Here is a 21,589-nt window from a genome sequence, read left to right as displayed (position 1 = left end):
TTTAATTATATTGTACAGGTCTATGAACTGTAGAATTTCCTGTAACTTTCTTGGGCTAGGGAAACTTCTTGACCTGCCTGACAGGTCTGCTAGACTTCCAACTATTTTCTCATATGTACTGTTGCTACAGTGAAAAAGAATTCCATGTGCTGTAGTCATTGGGTTCCATTCATGGTTTAAAAATAAATTTAGCATGGGTAACTTAGTCCATTCCGCTACACTAATGTAAGAATATACCTTGTGCTTTTTGTGTATTTCAGGTTCCGTTTGAACATTCACTAACAATATAGCCAGATGGGACTCCCTTTGGTCTTCAAGTTAAACTTGTCATTAGAAGTCCTATATTTGGGGAATCCAAAAGAATTTTTTCTATGTAGGTGTTCTTAAAAAAAAGAAGGTTCTGCAGTTTTTGTCTCGGTGTAGAATGATGGAACAATAGAGAATAGTAGTTTTCCACTTGCCAGGAAAAAAATATTTTTAATCAAGGCTGGTGTATATGCAATACATACATTTCATAGGCACAATTCTCCTTCAGCCTTTCTTTCTTTGCTCTAGAGAGATGCTTTCTTTTTTCCTCTTTAAACTTCCATTTGACAAAGAAGGAAGAGTAAGAAGGTGAAATAATGGTAGGAAATCCTGAACAGAACTAGAAATGAATGCTTGTACAGCAGGTCTCACTAACAGCTCCCAGGTCCAAACACCACTGGGGAAACAAAACGGAGAGTTTGAAGTAATCCCTGTTGTGTTTCATGGCTTTATGTTCTTTTTGAAGAAGTGGTTTCTTTCAGCAAAGAGGGAGCAAGTTGTCCTATTTTTACAGGTCAATGCTATGCCCTGACTGCAAATCTCAATTCCTGCCTCTTAGCTAGGAAGTATCCTTACTATTTCTAATCACATCTAAGAAGAAGCTGTGGAAAAGATGTTAGCCCAACTCTAGATAATTATGGATAATTTGATCAGCTGTCAAATTTTGTATTGTGGGCTGAGCTCCAACATCTCTATGGTCTAATATTTAGGCAGTAGAGATGAAATTAGACCCTAGAATTTATGCTGAGTCTTTTCCTTTTGGCGTTCATTGTCACAGTTTGGCCCTTGAATCTCCCAGAAGAGGTAATAGCTATTCTAACTCAAAAAAGAAATATTGATATTTCCTGATGTATTTCTGCCTACAGAAGGAGTTTTCAACCTTTTTCTTTCTGAGACCTCCCAACATGCTATAAAAATTCCACAGCCCACTTGTGCCACAACAGTGTTTCTGCATATCCAGTAGACTGAAAGCTAGGGCTGGTGTTAGGGGGTAGCAAGCAGGGCAGTTACCCAGGGCCCCACACCCCAGGAGGTCCTGAGAAGCCAACTTACTCAGGCTTCGGCTTTCAGCCTTGGGCCCCAACGAGTCTGTTCTCTGGTTTATTTTGGCGGACCCCTGAAACCTGCTTGCAGCCCCCAGGAGGCCCCGAACTCCTGGTTGAAAATCACTGGCCTAGAGGAACAGGGATTAGTGTCTTTCTCCCACTATTTACCATTGATTCCCAAGAAAACATGGAGATTGTGGCCCACACTGGATTTGTTGAGTCATTAGGTCTTTTCAGAGTGTACATCCTTTCCTCAAACTTTGTGGCTAGAGGACTTCATAAAAAACATGTAAAATATGGGTCTTGTTAAGGCCTTTTCACATGCAGTTTTTTGTACTCCTCCATTTGGAGTTTTCCAGATTCAGATGCTGTTTGGATTTAGGTTTGGCCACTTGTGTGCACCAAACTCCTGGAGGGTCTGTTGGCCAGTCTTTGTCTGAGGAATATGCATCCAGCTTTACCTGGATGACTGCCTGATCAGGGCAGGGATTAGATAGTCCATTTCCTCAAATATAACGGCTTTTTTGTGAACTGTGAAATCCCTTCTGGATAGGACTCAAGTTACTCCACCTTGGAATAGTGTTAGACACTCCATTAGGGAAAGTCAGATGTTGCCAGATGGACTGTAGTCTGTTGGGGCTTGTTTTTGGTAGTGCAGGTCAGTTGGGACTTTGCAATTTACATCAATTGAACCCTGGGTGACACTGCCCCAGAGACACTCCTCATGCAGATGCCTGCTGTTTTGTCAGAAAAAACACTCCACACTCTCTGAAAGGTATCTTACTCTTCTGCAGTGAGTGTGTTATTGGGAGGATAATCCAGGGGGCAAGAACCTTTGGTTCTCCGACTTGAGAAGTTTAGATTGCATAATGACCAATGTCAGCTTTCTGAGATGGAGAGCCAGTCTGTGGATTCTTTACAAGCTCAGTTGGAAAGTTTCATTCAGCTTACTACAATTTGAAGAAACTTCTCTGGAGAAGTCACCTTGTTCTGGTAATGTATAGAAAGATGATGGTGCCTATATAATCATGATATCACTACGAGTATGCAGTTCCAAGAGGAAGCCAGTCTTCTGCCAATGTGTAGAAGCTTGTTCCCCCCCCTTCAGGACTTATCTATCTGCTATGGCAAGTCAATTTAAATATTGATTTGTTTAGCAGGAGTGAGTGGTTCCTGCAGAAAACCATATGAATTTGTGTTTGTTTGTTTTTTCCCTGAAAGGAAATAATTACTGATTTTTGTCACTGGGATGTCACCAAAGATGAACATCAGAGTTTTGCTTCTGATGGTTCAGTTCCTTCATAGGTTGGGGAGTGGAAGCTTAACTACTGTCCTTTGTAACCTGAAGATTTCATAAAACTTGGCCGCAAAGTTGCAACAAGAAAATGCCCCTTCTTTGAGCATTCTAATCTCAAGATCATCAACACCTATGCTTCTAAGATGCTAAATAGAGGCCTTCTGTAAAATTAAATACTTATTGTAATAAATCTGATTCTGCCAATAATATATCTGAATGTGCTTTCTACCTTTCCCAACTGAAAATAAAGATTTAAATATATTTTTTAATAGTCTGAAGAGGAGATTCCAAGATTGCCTGGATTTTATAGTTCCTCTGAGACCCTGAATAATACTGCAATGTATTTCACTTATCTTTCAGTGGTTTTTGTTGTAACTGAATCCTACTTTGGAAAAAGAAGTTTTACTCACTGGATGGCAAATGTGTCCTTGAATTTTGTTAGGCCTGGACTAAGGAATTTAGTACACCTAATGAGTATGGGCTCATCTTGTTTTCAAACCTCCATGAGAACCTTCAAATCCATTATGGCAAAATATTTGGCTTGCTGCCTTTGCTCCCTTCCAGAACAAGTTAAGAGGTTATTCGTTAGATTCTCTCTGCTTAGACTGAAGGGGCTGAAACATGGTCCCTTGGTGCCTGTAATGTGTCAGTATAGTCTCATTTTCCATTCTAACAAGGTTCTGTTCTGCAAGTTTGTGTTTGAGTTTAAAAACTGCAGTATGAGAGCCTGCCTCTTTTTTGGATGCTGGTTGCTCTGTCTGCTCTGTATACTGGACAGTAGTTGTAGGATGGAGTAGAAGAGAAGTGTAACAAGACAGAATTTCATACTTTGTAATTGTTTATCTTCCTCTTCTCCCACTTTACTGCCACCTTTGTCCCTTACATTGTGTTTTTTTCTTTTATACTCTAAATGTTTCTTGATTGTGTGTAGGTGGGTAGTGGCGAGACTATTAACATTATATAACATATCCTTACCTTAATTGAATCTTCTTTGCTTCCTGGGTTATAATTGTAAAATGGGGATGGGATGGGGGAGGGGGAAACTACAGCAATCTCAGATATTTATAAGTGATTGTAGTTTTCCCTCCATGTTCCTTGTAAACAATTCATGGGTTACTATCTACCTCATAGCTTAGTGGTAGAGAGAAGCAAATTATTTAAATGATGATGTTAATGAGGACTGTCATTATTTTAATGTATGTTCTGTTTGTGATCTGCCCCCAAAATGGCAACATCTAAGCCGCTATGCAAATTTGGAGCAGCATGATGGTAGATCTTCAGATTTCTATTGTCCAAGTAAATATCATCTTATGAAGTCTAACCAAAGAAAAATACAGATATAGAGATTTATAATGGAAGTGATGATATAGGTTAACTGCAGGGCATGTCAGTAGTGCTACAATAACACTTGGTCAGATTTACAACCCTTAATCATGTACATAGCATTTATTCACACAACACTGACTTCAAATGGGCTACTTCCACAATTAAGTGCTGCATGCATAATTAAGGACCACAGAATCTGGCTCTGTAAACAATGTGGCATTAACTAATTTATTGTCATTCAGCTAAGAGTAAACAGAAAGATTAGAAAAACAAATTCAATATCAACATAAATTAAAACTATTATTATAGCCTTATTTTAAGTTTTCATTTAGAATATCTTCAGTGTGTTCTGATACCATTTAAATATACACTGATAAATATATAGTGATTGTATTGTTAGACTTTTTTCTAGCATCACTTTTTGGAAATTAAATGTATAAGTTTGGGATGCTTTCTCATTTAATGTTTGAATATTTAAGTATGGCAGGATTAGGTCCTATGTCCCTGATCCTACAAAGATTTACTCACTAGATTTACTCATTATTCATGCAGGTGAGTAGTCCCAGTGACTCCAGTGGGGTTATTCATATGAGTACAGTTAGTAACATAAGCCATTGCAGGATTGAGGTTTAGTTGCATAGCTCCTATTAGTGCTGATGGCTACAAATGTAAATACTCCCTGCATGGCTGAGTTTTGTTCTCTTAGCCTTTGATTAAAGGTAGACTTTTAAATTTGACTTTTAAAAAGTTGTTGATACACATCCATATATTAATAGTTTGTCTTGAAAGGATCCTTTGTTGCTTAAAACTATCTAAGATCAATTAAGGTATGTGGTGGTGTTCTTTTTTTTAAAATAGGTATAACAGCAGTCATTTGTACTTACCCTCTTGATATGGTAAGAGCACGTCTGGCATTCCAAGTAAAAGGGGAGCACAAGTACACAGGAATTATTCATGCATTCAAGACTATTTATACAAAGGTATTTCATTTTCTCCTTCCATATTTGTTAAAGAAAAATGTGTTGTTTATATTTTTTTTAATGCTGTGCAACACTATTTAATGACCTGATGGAAACTAATGTGAATTTGTCTTCGACTGTGTGTGTAGCACACTCTCATTTTACAAAAGGGTCTGGATGCTCCCCTTTTACTCAAGCTGGTGGAGGGCGGCTCAAGCTGGTGTAAATGGCAGAGGACAACAAATTGGGACTTAGAGTGGATTAGCAGTGGGGTATATTCCTGAGGTTTTTGCCTCAGAGAATAATATTTATAACGGGGAGGAAAGCGAACATACTTGTTTGTGTGTATTGGAAATGATCTCCCTACTTGGTGATCTTGGGTGTAGGTAGACCTGCCTTCTCCGCTCTGTCTCCTAAGCAGCCAATTTATAGTACCTCCTCTCAGCATCTGAGGAAGAGGAAGATGAAGTTAATATTAATACCTCATTGCCTGGCTAGCAGTGTCATACAAACGACTTGTTATCAGTACAGTCACTTCCATAATAATCTAACTATTTATATAATTCTATTTGTCAAGAATTTGTTTGTATTTTTATTTTTCCTTCAAAAGGAAGGAGGTTTCATTGGATTTTACAGAGGACTAATGCCTACAGTTGTAGGAATGGCTCCTTATGCAGGTAAGTTAAAAATATTGTTGCCAGCATTATACACGCATCTCAGTTGTATTTGCAAAATTTGTATTAGCTTCTGTTAAACTGAAGGGCTAAATTTCTGCTTGGACAGAATGGAAAGGACAAACTGCAGGGAGTCATTTGCAGCTTCCTGATGTTATGGTAGATCAGCTTATGATGATGATCAGTGCAAGTTAGAATAAATATTTCATTTAAAAATAGTGGTAACTTATACCACTAGTGAAAATCCCTAAGTGACCTTTCTGAGATGTGAGGGGCCAGTGACTGGGTTCTCTCTCCCTCCCCACCCCTAAAACTTCTCCGATGGAAAAAGGTGTAGGACCTGTTCCTAAACCTGGCCAATCTGGCTGCAGTTGCTGTGTGAAAGGCCCACACAAACTAAGGAGACTATAAAGGGGAAACAATGAAACTGACTCTGTTCTCGAATGAAGTAAATAAACTGAAAAGATAAGAGATTTTTTTGTCTTAATTTCTTTCAATTATATTAATCTTAGGTGTTACTTGTAACTATAACATGTTAAATTAAGGTTTCAGAGTAGCAGTCATGTTAGTCTGTATCCGCAAAAAGAACAGGAGTACTTGTGGCACCTTAGAGACTAACAAATTTATTTGAGCATAAGCTTTTGTGGGGTATGGTGTCTTCAACTATGTGTGTAGCACACTCTCATTAGAGACAAATGTCTCTAAGGTGCCACAAGTAGTCCTGTTCTTTATGTTAAATTAAAAATCACTTTTTTCAAAGTGTTTTAAGATCGTTGGTTAGAAGTCACAAGACAATTGCAAAGTATTATTGTATGCACACTTCCATTGCATGTATAGTACAAAAACTAATTCTTAAAATTAATGCCACACTTTTTTCCAGTGTCTTCTCAACACGTTGCAAATTACAACAAGCTGACTCCTAGACCACACTTAGGTTTGCTATTGGATAAACATGTAATATTTGTATTGATTTATGTAATGTATGTAACTTTCCTCTCTTTCACAGTATTTAATAAAAACCTAGTAAAGAATCAGGAATTAAATAATTCAGTGTGTGATTACTGTCTTATGTTACAAAGATTATGCGTATCAGTAAGAAACTTGCTGTTTCTTACAGTCTACATAAAATTACATTTTTCTCTTTCAGGTTTTTCGTTTTTTACCTTTAGTACCTTAAAGAGCATTGGACTTGCCCAAGCACCTAACCTGCTTGGAAGGCCTTCATTAGATAATCCTGAAGTCTTAGTTTTGAAAACGCATGTAAGCTTGCTATGTGGTGGCATGGCTGGAGCAATAGCACAGACAATCTCGTAAGTTTTGGTGGGGTTTGTGTTTGTTTGTTTTGGGGGGGTTTAGCTGCACTTATTGAAGAAATTATATGCTATCTTGGATTAAGAATTTTTCTTAGATGTAATATTTCAGAGTTAAGCTTTGTTTAGCTGATAGCCAGAAACTAGAATGCACTGACTTCATGGTACTTCACTTTCTAAATGTGTTTTAATTTTGAAGATCTTTAAAAGTACATGTATCAGACCAAATCCTGCTGTCTTTATTCCGACAAATTTCCACTAAGGTAAATTAGAATCTTATCTAGATTTGGAGTTGTTTTATACCAATTCATTTTAAAACAAAATCATAGCTACAAATATATATTTGTAACTATATTTGGCATAGTTTATTTTTATTTCCCCTTCCTTCTCTACTCACTGCCTTTGTCAATTTTCTCCATGGCCCAGAAGCAGGTGAATTGGTTGGATTTATTTATTTGGCATTTAGTTTTTTCTAAACTAGTTACTTACAAATGTCACGCATGCATTTCTGTTGATCCTTTAAAGGTGAGTTTTATTTTTAATGCCATTGTCTTCCCCCCTACATTCTGTTTTACACAAACTGTTTTATGCTCTGTCTGATCTTCATGTATCTTCTTTACTTGTGCCTAATGGAATATATTAAGATATCTGATTCACTGTTTTTAGTTGTGATGGGGGAAGTCTCCCTTCTTGGAGAACTTTCAGCTGTATTGGGCACTGAGTTTGATCCTTGACTCACTGTAAAGGGAACTATGAGATTTCAAATGGAATTTTCTTTATATATTTGTCATGCAAGTAGTTAAAATGCTTTTAAAAAAGCCCCAACTCTCTTCTTTAGATATCCACTTGATGTAACTCGTAGGCGAATGCAGTTAGGAGCGGCTCTTCCAGATGCTGACAAGTGCCTGTAAGCATTTTATTATAACATCCTTTTCAACTGTAGTAACTGAATTCTTAAATGTATAAGTAAACCTCTTAGTTTAAAACTAATACATGATCTACTGTGCTATAGATTCCTTCATATTTTCGACTTGCGGAGATGGTAATACGTTTCTATGCTCTTAACTGAGAGGGAAGCTGTTTTTTTCTTTATTGTGATCTCTTTTAAAAATCACAGAAATGAATTCTGCTAATATGAGATCTTTATTGTTGAAGTTCTTTGTGTTAGGCTTCAATTTACTACAGCTTCACTTGGCATAAATAGGCTCCAGGGGCCTAATCCAGCTTCTGTTGAATCTCAGGGCAGGTCTACTCTATAGCCGGAATCAATACTCTGAGATCGATCCACCGGTGGTTGACTTAGCGGGTCTACAAAAGACCCGCTAAATCAACTGCAGATTGCTCTCCAGCCTACCCCGACGAGAAGAGTAAGGTAAGTCAATGGGAGATTTTCTCCTGTCGACCCCCCATAATGTAGACCCCGCGGTAACTTGACCTAAGGTACGCCGACTCCAGCTACTTTGTTCATGTAGCTGGAGTTGCGTAGCGTAGGTCAACTTACCGCGGTAGTGTAGACATAACCCTAGAATCATAGGACTAGAAGGGATCTTGAGGGGTCTTGTAGTCCAGTCCCTGGCACTCAAGGCAGGAGTGCCGGGGACCATTGTGTCACCAACTTCCATTGTCTTAAATGGTGCAGGATCAGGCACCAATGTGAATGATTATTTTTTTCTTGTTTACTTTCACTTTCTTGTAACCACAGTACTGATTCACAATGCAGTTATAGTTGGACACTGAGGGTATATCTACACAGCAATTTAGGCCTAGGGCTGAGCCTGGGCTCAAGCCAAACCCCCTTTGCATTCACACTGAAAATGTGCTGAGCCCATGTTAAACTGTGACCTAGACCCTATTGCTTTCATGTGTGCATGAGGCCCTGACTTGACTCAAGTCCCAGAAGTCCTTCGGATGCATCCCAGAGGAGCAGCGCTGCATGTAGTCCGCAAAGTGACCAGAAGTACCATTACTGCTTGGGAGTGTGCTTCCTGTTCCTGCTCCTCTCGCTGCCACAGTTCTGGCTCGTCCTCGCTGCTGTGCAGAGTTTTCCTGGAGCGGGGAGCAAAGCCGCCAGGCAGGAGGCGGCTACGAGCAATCAGCATGTTGGGGGTCGTTCCTCCCCCAGCCATGCTGAGCCAAGAGCTCTGCCTCCCTTCAAGGCAGCCACTTGGTCCCTGCTCCACTCTCTGGCCTTTGCTCTCGGGCTCCCCTGCTCTCCCTGATGCTGCATGTGCACTGGCATCTGGGTAGTGTGCTCTGTAAGGGCAGCCAGTGGGAGTCAGCCCCAAAACTTCATGGCAGCCTCCCAAGGATCCCTTATCCCAGCCTCTCCATGTGCATGAGGGACAGTGATAAGGGATCCTCAGGACACTGCCCTTGACTGAAGTTAAAAAAGGAACATATCTGAAATGAGAAAAAGGAATTAAAAACATGTTGGCATTGTGCCAGGTGGGTAGCAACATCCGGTTGGCATTCTGATGCTTTATTGGCAGCTAATCCTGCTCTGAGCTGGATTAATTTTCAGGTTTAAAATATAGTTGCCATAGTCCACACACAGCCAGGATTTTGGCACTTGTGAAGCAGAAAGGAGGAGGAGGACTAGGAAATGGGGTGAGTGATTCAGTTATATAACTTTTCCATTCCCAGTTGAGTCACTGAGGCTTTGATACTGTATTAAAGAAAACAATAAAAACACACCAGCTTTTATATCCATGCTAAATTTCTATTTAATGCATTTGAACCAACCCTCTCCCAGCCCCCAAACACTTGGGCCAAGTTATAAGAAGTAGGACTATTGGACAGCAAAAAGTAAAGTAAAGAATGCTATTTAGAGAAATGCAAGACTTTCTTTAGCCTAGGAGAGTGAGCTATCAGAGATGGTTCCAACCCCGTAAAGATAATACATAGGATCAAATCCTGCTTGTCTTATTCGTGTGGATATTCCTGTTGAAGGAAATAAGACTTATATCTGAGCAAGGACTGAAACCAGGACTTCAGTATTTGACCCTATAAAATAAAGGATCCCCGAGGGGTGCTGCAGCAGATTGCACCCCAAGGCCTGGGGATGCACTTCACCCTTCTGCAGCCAGCAGCCCCCAGACTGGGGTGAGTGTGTGTTTTTTCCTCTGAAACCTACATTTTCTGTCAAACGTCAAAACAAACAAAAGTATTCTTCATTGAACATTCTATTCTAAAAATTAAGTATTGCAAAGTTTTATTTCAATAGTTTAGTAACTCTAGAGGCTGACGTTCTAGTTATCCTCAGAACCTTTTCCCACCAATGTGAATCAGTCTAAAGGTGAAGAGCACAGTTCTCAGATGCCGTCTCAAACTGCATTTTTTTTTCTACTGAAACAGCCACCAAACGAGTTAATTATGCAGTTTATGTACTCGTGTGCTCTTTATGGGCTCCTGAGTTACAACAATAGCACCTCCACAGTTAGGAAACTGGGAGCAGTAGAGATTTCCCACAGTGCACTATGTTCCTAGAGCCAGAGTGTTGACATCGAGGGGAGAGGGGCACTAGGCATTTTGGGATATGTTTACTTTGACTCAGGTCTGTGCACTGCAGTATGGACGCCAGCACCCTAGGTTTGAGCATGGGTCAGAAAATTCTTAACCTAGGGTTAAAATGCAATGTAGGTGCTCAAGTCCAGGGTTCTCTGACGCAGGTCAGCTGATTTGAGTTCCACGAACCCTAGGCTTACATTGCTGTGTAAACAGTCTATGATCAAATATCTCAGGCTCTTCCATAGTGCACTTTGGTAACACTAAGTGAAAACTCCATAATAGAACATTGTTCAAATCTTATTACAGTCACACTTTTACCAAGAACTAGCATTAATTTGCATGGAACAAATGGAAGTTGAAATCCATTAATTTTCTATTCAGTTATATAAACATCAATCTTTTTAGTTCTTTTTATATAAAAGGTCTGATTACTGGTTTTGGTGATCTCTTGCTTCTTGGTCTTGCAGGAACTAACCATTCTAAAGACACTAGATCTTACACTCAGTATCCCTACTAAGTTGGTATTTTGGAGGAATCCATATCTCTGACTCCCAGGATGGATGGACAGTGGTCATAATGTTGGTATTTGAGCATGGGGAAAAAGAGGAAGTAAAAGACCTCAAGTTTGGATGATTATGGGAGATGTGTTCAGGGAATAATTTCTTTGGTAGCCCGTGAATGCTGAGCCATCTTGCAGATCTCTATGACAATACTTACTTTTTTTTGGTCCCTATATTTTACCCTCTGTTGATAATTACTAGTTTCTTCACTTCTGTAAGAACTCCAGTTATTAGGAAGAGACAGGTATTAGCAATGGGTGATTCGATCATTAGAAACCTAGATAGTTGGGTTTGCGACGATCGGGAGAACCGCACGGTGACTTGCCTGCCTGCTGCGAAGGTTGCGGATCTCTCGAGATATCTAGATAGGCTTATGTGTAGTGCTGGGGAGGAGCCGGTGGTCGTGGTACATGAAGGTACCAGCGACATGTGGAAGGATAGGCAAGAGGTCATGGAGGCCAAATTTAGGCTGCTAGTTAAGAGATTGAAGTCCAGGACCTCCATGGTAGCATTTTCTGAAATGCATCCAGTTCCACGCGCAGGGCCAGTTAGACAGGCAGAACTGCAGGGTCTCAATGCGTGGATGAGACGATGGTGTAGGGAGGAGGGGTTTAGTTTTATTAGGAACTGAGGAAGCTTTTGGGAGAGGGGGAGCCTATACAGGAAGGATGGGCTCCACCTAAACCAAAACGGAACCAGATAAAAAGGTCGTAGAACAGTTTTTAAACTAAGGGCTGGGGTAAAACCGACAGGTGCAGAGGAACATGTGGTTCAGACATCCCTTAGGGGAGGATCTATAAATTGAGATTCCCTATGTCCTAATAAGTAGGAGAAGATGGAAAATGATAAAATATAGGGAGGATCTGATGAGAAACAGTCAAATGAAAAAAAGTCCCATTCAATTACGTTATGCAATAGGGCACAGCCAAAAAATGACAAGTTTTTAAAATGCTTATATACCAGTGCTAGAAGTCTAAATAATAAGATGGGTGAACTAGAGTGTCAGGTATTGGTATAATAGGCATCACACAACCTGGTGGAATGAGGATAATCAATAGGACACAGTAATACCAGGGTACAAAATATATCGGAAGGACAGAACAGGTTGTGCTGGTGGTGAAGTGGCACTACATGTGAAAGAAAGCGTAGAATCAAATTAAGTAAAAATCTTAAATGAACTAAATTGTACTATAGAATCTCTATGGATAGTAATTCCATGCTTGAAAAATAAGAATATAGCAGTAGGGCTATATTACAGACCACTTGACCAGGATGATGTTAATGACTCTGAAATGCTCAGGGAGATTAGAGAGGCTATTAAAATCAAAAAAACCCTCAGTAATAATAATGAGGGATTTCAACTATCCCCATATTGACTGAGTACATATCACCTCAGGAAGGGATGCTGAGATAAAGTTTCTTGACACCTTAAATGACTGCTTCTTGGATCAGCTAGTCCTGGAACCCACAAGAGGAGAGGCAATTCTTGATTTAGTCCTACCCATCCTGGCTAATAGCCATTGATGGACTTATCCTCCGTGAACTTACCTAGTTCTTTTTTGAACCCTGTGATAGTCTTGGCCTTCACAACCTCCACTGGCAAGGAGTTCCACAGGTTGACTGAAGGTTGTGTGAAAAAATACTTTCTTTTGTTTGTTTTAAACCTGCTGCCTATTAATTTCATTTGGTGACCCCTAGTTCATGTGTTATGAGAAGAAGTAAATAACACTTCATCATTTACTTTCTTCACACCAGTCATGATTTTATAGACCTCTATCATATCCCCTCTTAGTTGTCTCTTTTCTAAGCTGAAAAGTCCCAGTCTTATTAATCTGTCCTCATATGAAAGTCGTTCCATACCCCAAATCATTTTTGTTGCTCTTTTCTGAACTTTTTTCCAATTCCAATATATCTTTTTTGAGATGGGGCGACCAGATCTGCAAGCACTATTCAAGATGTGGGCATACGGATTTATATAGAGGCAATATGATATTTTCTGTCTTACCTATCCCTTTCTTAATGATTCCCAATATTCTGTTCGCTATTTGGACTGCCGCTGCACATTGAGTAGATGTTTTCAGAGAATTATCCACAGTGACTCCAAGATCTTTCTTGAGTGGTGATAAGCTAATTTAGACCCCCATCATTGCATATGTATAGTCGGGATTGTTTTCCAATGTGCATTACTTTGCATTTATCAACATTGAATTTCATCTGCCAGTTTGTTGCCTAGTCACCCAGTTTTGAGAGATCCTTTTGTATCTCTTTGCAGTCTGCTTGGGACTTAACTATCTTGAGTAGTTTTGTATCATCTGCAAATTTTGCCACCTCACTGTTTACCCCTTTTTCTAGATTATTTCTGAATACATTGAATAGGTCTGGTCCCAGTACAGACTTCTGGGGGACACCCCTATTTACCTCTCTCCATTCTGAAAACTGACCATTTATTCCTACCCTTTGTTTCCTATCTTTTAACCAGTTACCAATCCATGAGAGGACCTTCCCTCTTACTCCATGACAGCTTACTTTGCTTAAGAGCCTTTGGTGAGGGACCTCTTCAAAGGCTTTCTGAAAATCTAAGTACACTATATTCACTGGATCCCCCCTTGTCCACATGCTTGTTGACCCCCTCAAAGAATTCTAGTAGGTTCTCCCGGTCATTGCATACTCAGCTATCTGTGTTTTTAATGATTGAATCCCCATAATTATTACCTGTCTCTTCCCCATAACTGGAGTTCCCTCACCCAGAGAGGTATCCTCACTGCGAGAGGATACAACGATATCATCTGGCAGGAGGGTCCCAACTATGGGATCATTTCCCTCTGCTCCAGTTGGATGATCTCTTCCCTGAGACTTTCATCCTCCTCAACAGCACAGAGGCTGTCAAACCAGGGGTGGGACCGTTCTACTCTGTCCCAGAAAGTCTCATATATGTACCTCTGTGTCTCCCTTAGCTCATCCAGTTCAGCCATGGTCCGTACACAATCTCTGAGGGCCAGGAGTTCCTTGCATCAAATGCACACATACGCTACCTGCCCATAAACTGGATAGCCCCCACTCTGTTGCTGGACTTCTGCCTGCATTCTCTTTTTACTCCTGCAACTTGTTCCTTTGTTGATGTTTTGTTTTTATCAGGGGGTGTTTTTGACTTTAAGTTTAAAGAATGTTAAGTGTATTTAGCTTTCCCCTCATGCTCCCCCTTTAAACTCCCTTGCAAAACCCCCCTGTTAGCCACTCCTGTTCACTAGCTCCTCTGGTCGCTTAGGAGCGGGCTTTTTAAAGCCCTGGTCTTCCTGAGTAGCCCCACCCTCGGGTTAAGGGTTGATGAATGCTAAAGGGCTTAAGGATCAAAGCCTCTATAAGAAGCTCTCAGGCTTGACTAGAAGGCCGCTAGGCTCAGCACACAGGCCCCGAAACAAATAGACCACACGGAATATTTCAGTCAAGCAGAAAGCCCACCACAAACACACACTAAGGCACTGGACTGAGGCTCAGATCTGCATTCTAATCATGGCTCTGCTACAGATTTCCTGTGTGACATCAGTTAGGGCTTGTCTACACAGAAAGTTAGCATGCAGTAAGCTAGGTGAAAATCTGCAACACACCAGCTTGCCATGCATTAACTGGCCATGTGGACCTTGTTAGCATGCACAAAGTTCTACAGTGCGCTTTGAGATGCACCCGTGTAGACAAGCCTTTAATTTTTCTCTGCCTTTTTAAAATAGGGTAATGCTTACATACCTCACAGTGGCACTGGGAGGATAACAGAGAAACCTTTGAGAAGCTCAGATAGCTTGAGTGGTCACATGACTTTCATTAGCTATCCCTAAAAAAAAAAAAAAAAGTAACATGAAATGCCTTGTATTTAAGAAAATGATTTTCAATATTAAATAAATCTATGTATTGCATAAAGGCTTGGATTCTTTTTATCTTTTCAGTACAATGGTGCAGACACTGAAGTATGTATATAGGCACCATGGAATACGAAGAGGATTATACCGCGGTTTATCTCTGAATTATATTCGTTGTATACCGTCCCAGGCTGTGGCTTTTACCACATATGAGTTTATGAGACAGTTGTTACACCTCAATTAATTTTTTTTCTTAAACTTCACTGAAAAACTACAGTATCCATCTTCATGTTATGTTTGTGAGTAAATTACTTGAAATGGGAAATTTAATCTGTCACTGTGAACTATTGGAATTTTAATACTTAATTTTATTTGCCCCAAAAAAAAAAAAAAAAAAAAAAAGCGTGGGATAATAGAACCTTTTGGAGTCAGAACAGGAAATTGCCTAACATGGACATTAGCTAGCTATAACCAACTCTTTGCACTTGTACCTGTAGGCTCCATTAGGTTAATACAAATAAATTATAAAATTTATAACCGTCACAGTTACATGGAAATGAACTAGATTTTGATACGGGTTTCAAACTGTTTGCTGTTTAGCTTTATGATGTCATTCCAGAATTTTAATATTATTTATCATTGTATTGCTTGTTAACCCAGAAGTTAAACATCTAATTTTCTTAAATAAATAAATAAGATTAAATTAACTTGAATAAAATGAACCTAATTTTCACTTGCTTGTGAGATTCTGTAAAAGTAGAACTTGGTAGCCCACAATCTAAGGGTTGCTCTATTTTATTGCATATGAATTGTTTGTGTACAATTAAAGAAATTAATGTTCTGTATCTTCTGATGGATAAACATTTCAAGACATATGAAACTCTTCAACTGTTACAATAAATACGAGTAATGAGATTAATTTAAAATCAGAATCTTGTGATTTGTAAGTCAATAACTTTGCTTGTTATCTTTTAAAAACAATGCTATTACTAAGTATGCTATTAACTTAAAATAGGATCTGATAAATGAAAATTCCTACATTACAATAACAAATGTTAGACAGGTCTCTGGGCCCAATCCTGCAAGATATTGCATACCATTTTGTAAGGTGTTGAATGCCCTCAAATCAATTTTCTGGAAGTTGAGGGCACTCTACACCTTGTCACATTAGCCCCTAAATACATATTTGTCTTTGTGTTGTGAGGGAAGAGAAAGTAGGGACAAGATTTTGTATGCTGCAGCATTTACCTGTCTGGACCATGTGCACACTTTTTGGGGAAGGGGAAAATAAAGGCTGTACTGGAATTTGTTTACAACTGTGGACAGTTATAGTATGAATATATAAAATGGGTGTGTGCGCTATGCTGGCTGTGCAGTATAGTGTGCAGTATACTATTACCCTGTTGTTTTTTTCTGCTACAGTTGCTGCTCTTCTTGAGGTAGGAAATGACTTAACAGATCTGCTCATACATGATTTACACTGGTACAATTTCAATTTAAACAACTCCTTCTTAGCTGAAGAAATGGTAAAACTAGAATAATTCTTTCAGTCAGTTACTTTAAGTAATGTAAGTTTATTTATTGATTGTAAATATTTTGAGTGATGTTCTGGTAATGGATATATTAACTAAACTAGTGATTTCATGATCAATATCACTTATTTTTGACAAGGCCACAACCTAGAATTTGAGTTTATACATCAAGAATAACTTTTGTGGTTGGAATTTTTTTCATTTTATTAAAATATATATTTCTTTGATATTTACCTGTGTTATTGGCAGAGAATGAGATGTATTTGAATTTATTTTATTAAAAAAACCTTGAATAACAATGAAATATCTTTATATGATTTGTAAATATTGCAGACAATAGAAATGAATGTTTCTGGAATTATACTATATTTCCCCTTGTAGGTAAACCTAAATAAAATTGTCATGCTTGATTAAAAGTGACTACAATTAAGATTTTGGTCTGACTTTTAGTTTTATTTAAAGGAGAATTAATTGTGTTAGTGATTTGTGATCTTGAAGAGATCCTTCTAAGTATATGTGCAAACTTAAATTGCAATTGTAGTCTGAAGAACAACTCTGTAAAAACAGCATTGTGAGATTATTTTTTTGTTTGTTTGTTTTTTAACTCAGTCTTACAAGGTTTGTCAGTGGGGCTCTAGGATTCAAACTTAGTTCTCTTCCATTTTAGTATCACTGCAGTAATAAAGGTTTTGCAGACTAAATTCTGTCTTTAATAAACACATGTGAAGCCCCATTGTCATCTGTGGGTTTGCATAGATATAATTAGAATTTAAATAATCCTGCTGTACAAGATGGAATAGAATCTGACACAAAAATATAACCTTATTCCCAGGTATTGTCAGTAGCAACAAGGGCCACATTCAGTGTCTAGGGGTTTCCTTTTAAAATTACAAAACAAAACTGATCTGAGCCCACACCCAGAAATCTGGGAAAACTAAATACTTCCTTGTGGCGCCCTTAATAGGCAATACTTTCCCACTCGTCACAAGCACTAAGTTTGTGTATAAAACAAAGAAAACTTGTATTAAGGGCAGAGGGAACAGGGCACAGCAACATTGACTTAAAAGTATGCAAATAATTAAAACACGCATCCGACAGTATCTTGGGCAGTAGTCCTTTGCCTCAGTTTTCTCACCTTCCAGTGTGAAAGTCCATTGGACTTTAACACACCATTTCCCCCATCCCTCTACTGAATCTCAGTCAGTTTGTTGTCAAAGGTTAGCAAAGTTAGAGTCCAGTGGTGTGTTCAGCTAGGTTCAATTCCAGCCCCTTCGCTGGCGGAAGGGAAGGGAAGGAGTGCTGCCTGACTCCTGTGAAGAGATGCCTTGCTGCCCATCTTTTGTCTTGCTGCTGCTGCTTTTTTTGCATCTAACTTAGCTGTCTTGGCTATGCAGGGTTAACAGGTGTGAAAAGCAGTAAAAACTGTTATTAAAACAAGCAGCTATGACTCTGAATGACTATAAAGAGCAGATCTATCTAGTAAGATAGTGCCATTTTTGCTGTTTCACTTTTCAGAATAAAAATACACTTTTAAAGTGTATTTATAGTTTAAAACAAAACATATTCAAAAACTGGTTTGTCTTGCTAACCCAATAATCCCAACTTTTAAAGGAAATGTATTGTTGTCTAGAAGATAAGTTAGGAGATTTGAATTTCTCTTTTAAGTGCCTGGGTTTATCTCTTTTAACCCCCCCCCCCCCCTTTTTTTCTGAATAGGTTAGTCTCCCTCATGCAGCTAAAATAAGGAGTCAGTCATGAACACTAAACCAGTGAGACAGCAAGAGCAGGAGGAGGAAAATTATACAAACTTAAGTGTGAAAGAGAATTGAGTCCATTCCCTATCATCCCCTGCCCTAAAAAGATATTTCTATTTTTCTTTAGGAGAGTTGAGTCCCTCTTTTCCCTAAATTCCTTTGTCTTCCTTCCTCTCCCCAACCCCTTATCACTCTGTGGTCTGGGCTTCAGTCTCAGCCAAAGAGAGTTCAAGAACAGATCAGTTGGCTCCAGCCAAGGTCCCATCACTACCTTAGTCATATCAGCCACATGCTTTCATATTTCTCTCTTTACATGATCAGCAAAGGAAAATGTGATGGAAAGTTTGATTTGCTAGTAGGGCTTTCAGGCAGTTAAAAAAAATAATTGTGATTAATTGCGTGATTAAAAAATGAATCACGATTAATCGCACTGTTAATAATAATAAATATTTTTGGATGTTTTCTACATTTTCAAATATATTGATTTCAATTACAACACAGAATAGAAAGTATACAGTGCTCACTTTATTTTTTATTACAAATATTTACTCTGTAAAAAGCAAAAGAAATAATATTTTTCAATTCACCTAATACAAGTACTGTAGTGCAATCTTTTTATCATGAACGTTGAACTTACAAATGTAGAATTATGTACAAAAAATAACTGCATTCTAAAGTTTTACATTTTTATTTTTGAGCCTACAAGTCCACTCATTCCTACTTGTTCAGCCAATCGCTCAGACAAACAAGTTTGGTTACAATTTGCAGGAGATAATGCTGCCTGCTTCTTGTTTACTTTGTCACCTGAAAGTGCGAACAGGCGTTGGGATGGCACTTTTGTAACCAGCGTTGCAAGATATTTTTGTGCCAGATGCGCTAAAGATTCATGTCCCTTCATGCTTCAGCCACCATTCCAGAGGACATACTTCCATGCTGATGATGGGTTCTGCTTAATAACAATCCAAAGTAGTGCAGACTGACGCATGTTCATTTTCATCATCTGAGTCAGATGCCACCAGCAGAAGGTTGATTTTCTTTTTTGGTGGTTTGTGTTCTGTAGTTTCCGCATCAGTGTGTTGCTCTTTTAAGACTTCTGAAAGAGTGCTCCACACCTTGTCCCTCTCAGATTTTGGATGGCACCTCAGATTCTTAAACCTTGGGTCGAGTGCTGTAGCTATTTTTAGAAATCTCACATTGGTACCTTCTTTGCTTTTTGTCAAATCTGCAGTGAAAATGTTCTTAAAATGAACATGTGGTGGGTCATCATCCGAGACTGCTGTAACAGTAAATATATGGCAGAATGCGGGTAAAACAGCAAGAGAGATATAATTCTCCCCCAAGGAGTTTAGTCACAAATTTAATCAACTCATTTTTTTTAACTAGCGCCATCAGCATGAAAGCATGTCCTCTGGAATGGTGGCCAAAGGCTAAGCGTTCGTATGCCCCTTCATGCTATCTGGCACGTTAAATACTTTGCAATGCTGGCTACAAAAATGCCATGTGAACGCTTGTTCTTACTTTCTAGTGACATTGTAAATAAGAGGCAGGCAGCATTATCTCCCGTAAAGGTAAGCAAACTTGTTTGTCTTAGCGATTGGATGAACAAGAAGTAGGACTGAGTGGGCTTGTAGGCTCTAAAGTTTCATATTGTTTTGTTTTTGAGTGCAGTTATATAACAAAAAACAATCTACATTTGTAAGCTGCACTTTCAAGCTAGATACTGCACTACAGTACTTGTATGAGGTGAATCAAAAAATACTATTTCATTTTTATCATTTTTACAATGCAGATATTTGTAATAAAAAATAAAGTGAGCACTGTACACTTTGTAAACTGTATTGTAATTGAAATCAATATATTTGAAAATGTAGAAAAACATCCAAAAATACTTAATACATTTCAATTGGTTTTCTATTGTTTAACCGTGCGATTAAAACTGATTCATCACGATTACTTTTTTTAAAATTAATCATGTGAGTTAACTGCGATTAATCAACAGCCCTATTTTTAAGTTCTTTTTTTTTTTTTTTTTTTTTTTAACAGCAAACTCCATTTCACACTTTTCTTTAAATTTATGATGGTGAAAAAGTAGCTGTAGTGGGGTGCCCTGGGTTTAAAATTGTTTTCATATAGCTTTTTAGCAAAGTCATGGCCATATATCATGTACAGATTAGACTCCCACTTCCACTATGCATTCACCTTGCATATAAATCTTGGTGGTTTTTTTGTTTGTTTTGTTTTTTTGGGTCAGTACAGTGTATCCGTAATCCATGTTTGTCAAACAGAGCTTAAATCAAAATTCCCAAGTAAACCAGGCACACAGTAAAAACGTAAAAAATATAGCCTATCCCATGCCATAATAACCAGTTCTGATATTGTACAATAAAAACATACAAACACACAACAGAGCATTTTTCCATTGATATTTGATACTTAAGTTATTCATTCTTTTCAAAATAGTGAATTAAAGTTAATCCAACAGCAGTTGTCCCTCTCTCTCTCTCTCTTTGGTGGAGCTTGAGGCAGCTCTGGTGTGTAACTTAAAGGAGTCCACACAGCTTAACTTTTTTCAATTTGTTTTGAAAATAAGTGTAATGTTCTATTTCCAACCATCTGCCATATATTACATTAGAGAAAGGAAAAGGGCAGGGGGATAACGAGACATGGATTGTTAGCTCACTGCTTAGATTCTGCCAGATTGAAACAATCACTGTTGCAGGATGAGTTGTACTTTAGCGCTCTTTTAGTCCTTCTGAGTGCACCCTTTAGGTGACAGGCTTGGCTTCCTTTACCTCTCTCAGGATCCAACCACTTCTGGACTGATCTCTGGGTTGCAGCCCCCCTATTTCCCAACTGTGTAACCATGACAGGCCCAATTGTACTTACCATTAGCAATAAAATTTCTTTCTGGGACTGTGACCCATGACTGACTAAAGTGACATAACACAGTTTTATCAAAACAAACATATAGTTTATTCACCCAAAGGTACATAGCAAACAGGGTAAAAAACAAGGAAAGGCCTGGTTCTTGCCTATGCTATTTTTCTCTTGGAAGTGTTGGGTAAATTGCACTCTGCTCTGTCATCCCTTGTCCTGGAATAGGAGTGACAGACAGCCCCTCTAGCATGCTGCCTTTTTTTCCTTCAGAGACTGATCTCCACCTGTTGCTATCTACTTAAGGCCCCTTTCCTTCCTGGGCTGGGGACTTGGTTTAATAGGCCCTTGGATTCCAAATTTGGACCTGGCAAGAATAATCTTGGCTAGCCCAGCTAGAGTTAGGCAGGTGAGTATTCCCCAGTTAATAGTTTCCCTATTGTTTCTTTGGGTACCTTTGATAATTTTTTTTTTTTAAAGTACTGTACCTTATCTTTGCTGCTGTTTCTACTCTTACAGGTTTCTTTGATTTGACTCCTTGCAGCTAGGTAGGGTATCAAGCATATGAACTGAAGTGCACATGATGTTCATTA

At 38.7% G+C, this 21,589-nt stretch overlaps 1 protein-coding gene across 3 annotated transcripts in view; it reads left to right on the top strand.

The window, feature by feature from the left end:
• LOC117879912 (graves disease carrier protein-like) overlaps positions 1-21,589 on the top strand; it is a 66,793-nt gene that overhangs the window by 11,812 nt on the left and 33,392 nt on the right. Inside the window, exons 5-9 of one of the 3 annotated variants that reach the window (XM_034775455.1) lie at positions 4,834-4,955; positions 5,545-5,611; positions 6,489-6,542; positions 6,756-6,918; positions 7,757-7,825. In XM_034775455.1, the coding sequence (XP_034631346.1) occupies positions 4,834-4,955; positions 5,545-5,611; positions 6,489-6,542; positions 6,756-6,918; positions 7,757-7,825 (475 nt within the window). Of the gene's footprint in view, positions 1-4,833; positions 4,956-5,544; positions 5,612-6,488; positions 6,543-6,755; positions 6,919-7,756; positions 7,826-14,923; positions 15,211-21,589 lie in introns of those variants that run through there. The other 2 variants (XM_034775458.1, XM_034775456.1) reach the window with 2 other exon arrangements.

Source organism: Trachemys scripta, chromosome 7 (genome assembly GCF_013100865.1).
Source record: "Trachemys scripta elegans isolate TJP31775 chromosome 7, CAS_Tse_1.0, whole genome shotgun sequence".
In the NCBI taxonomy this organism is placed as follows: domain Eukaryota; kingdom Metazoa; phylum Chordata; order Testudines; family Emydidae; genus Trachemys; species Trachemys scripta.
Note: the sequence above shows the minus strand (reverse complement) of the source record. Positions and strands in the feature narration are given on the sequence as shown.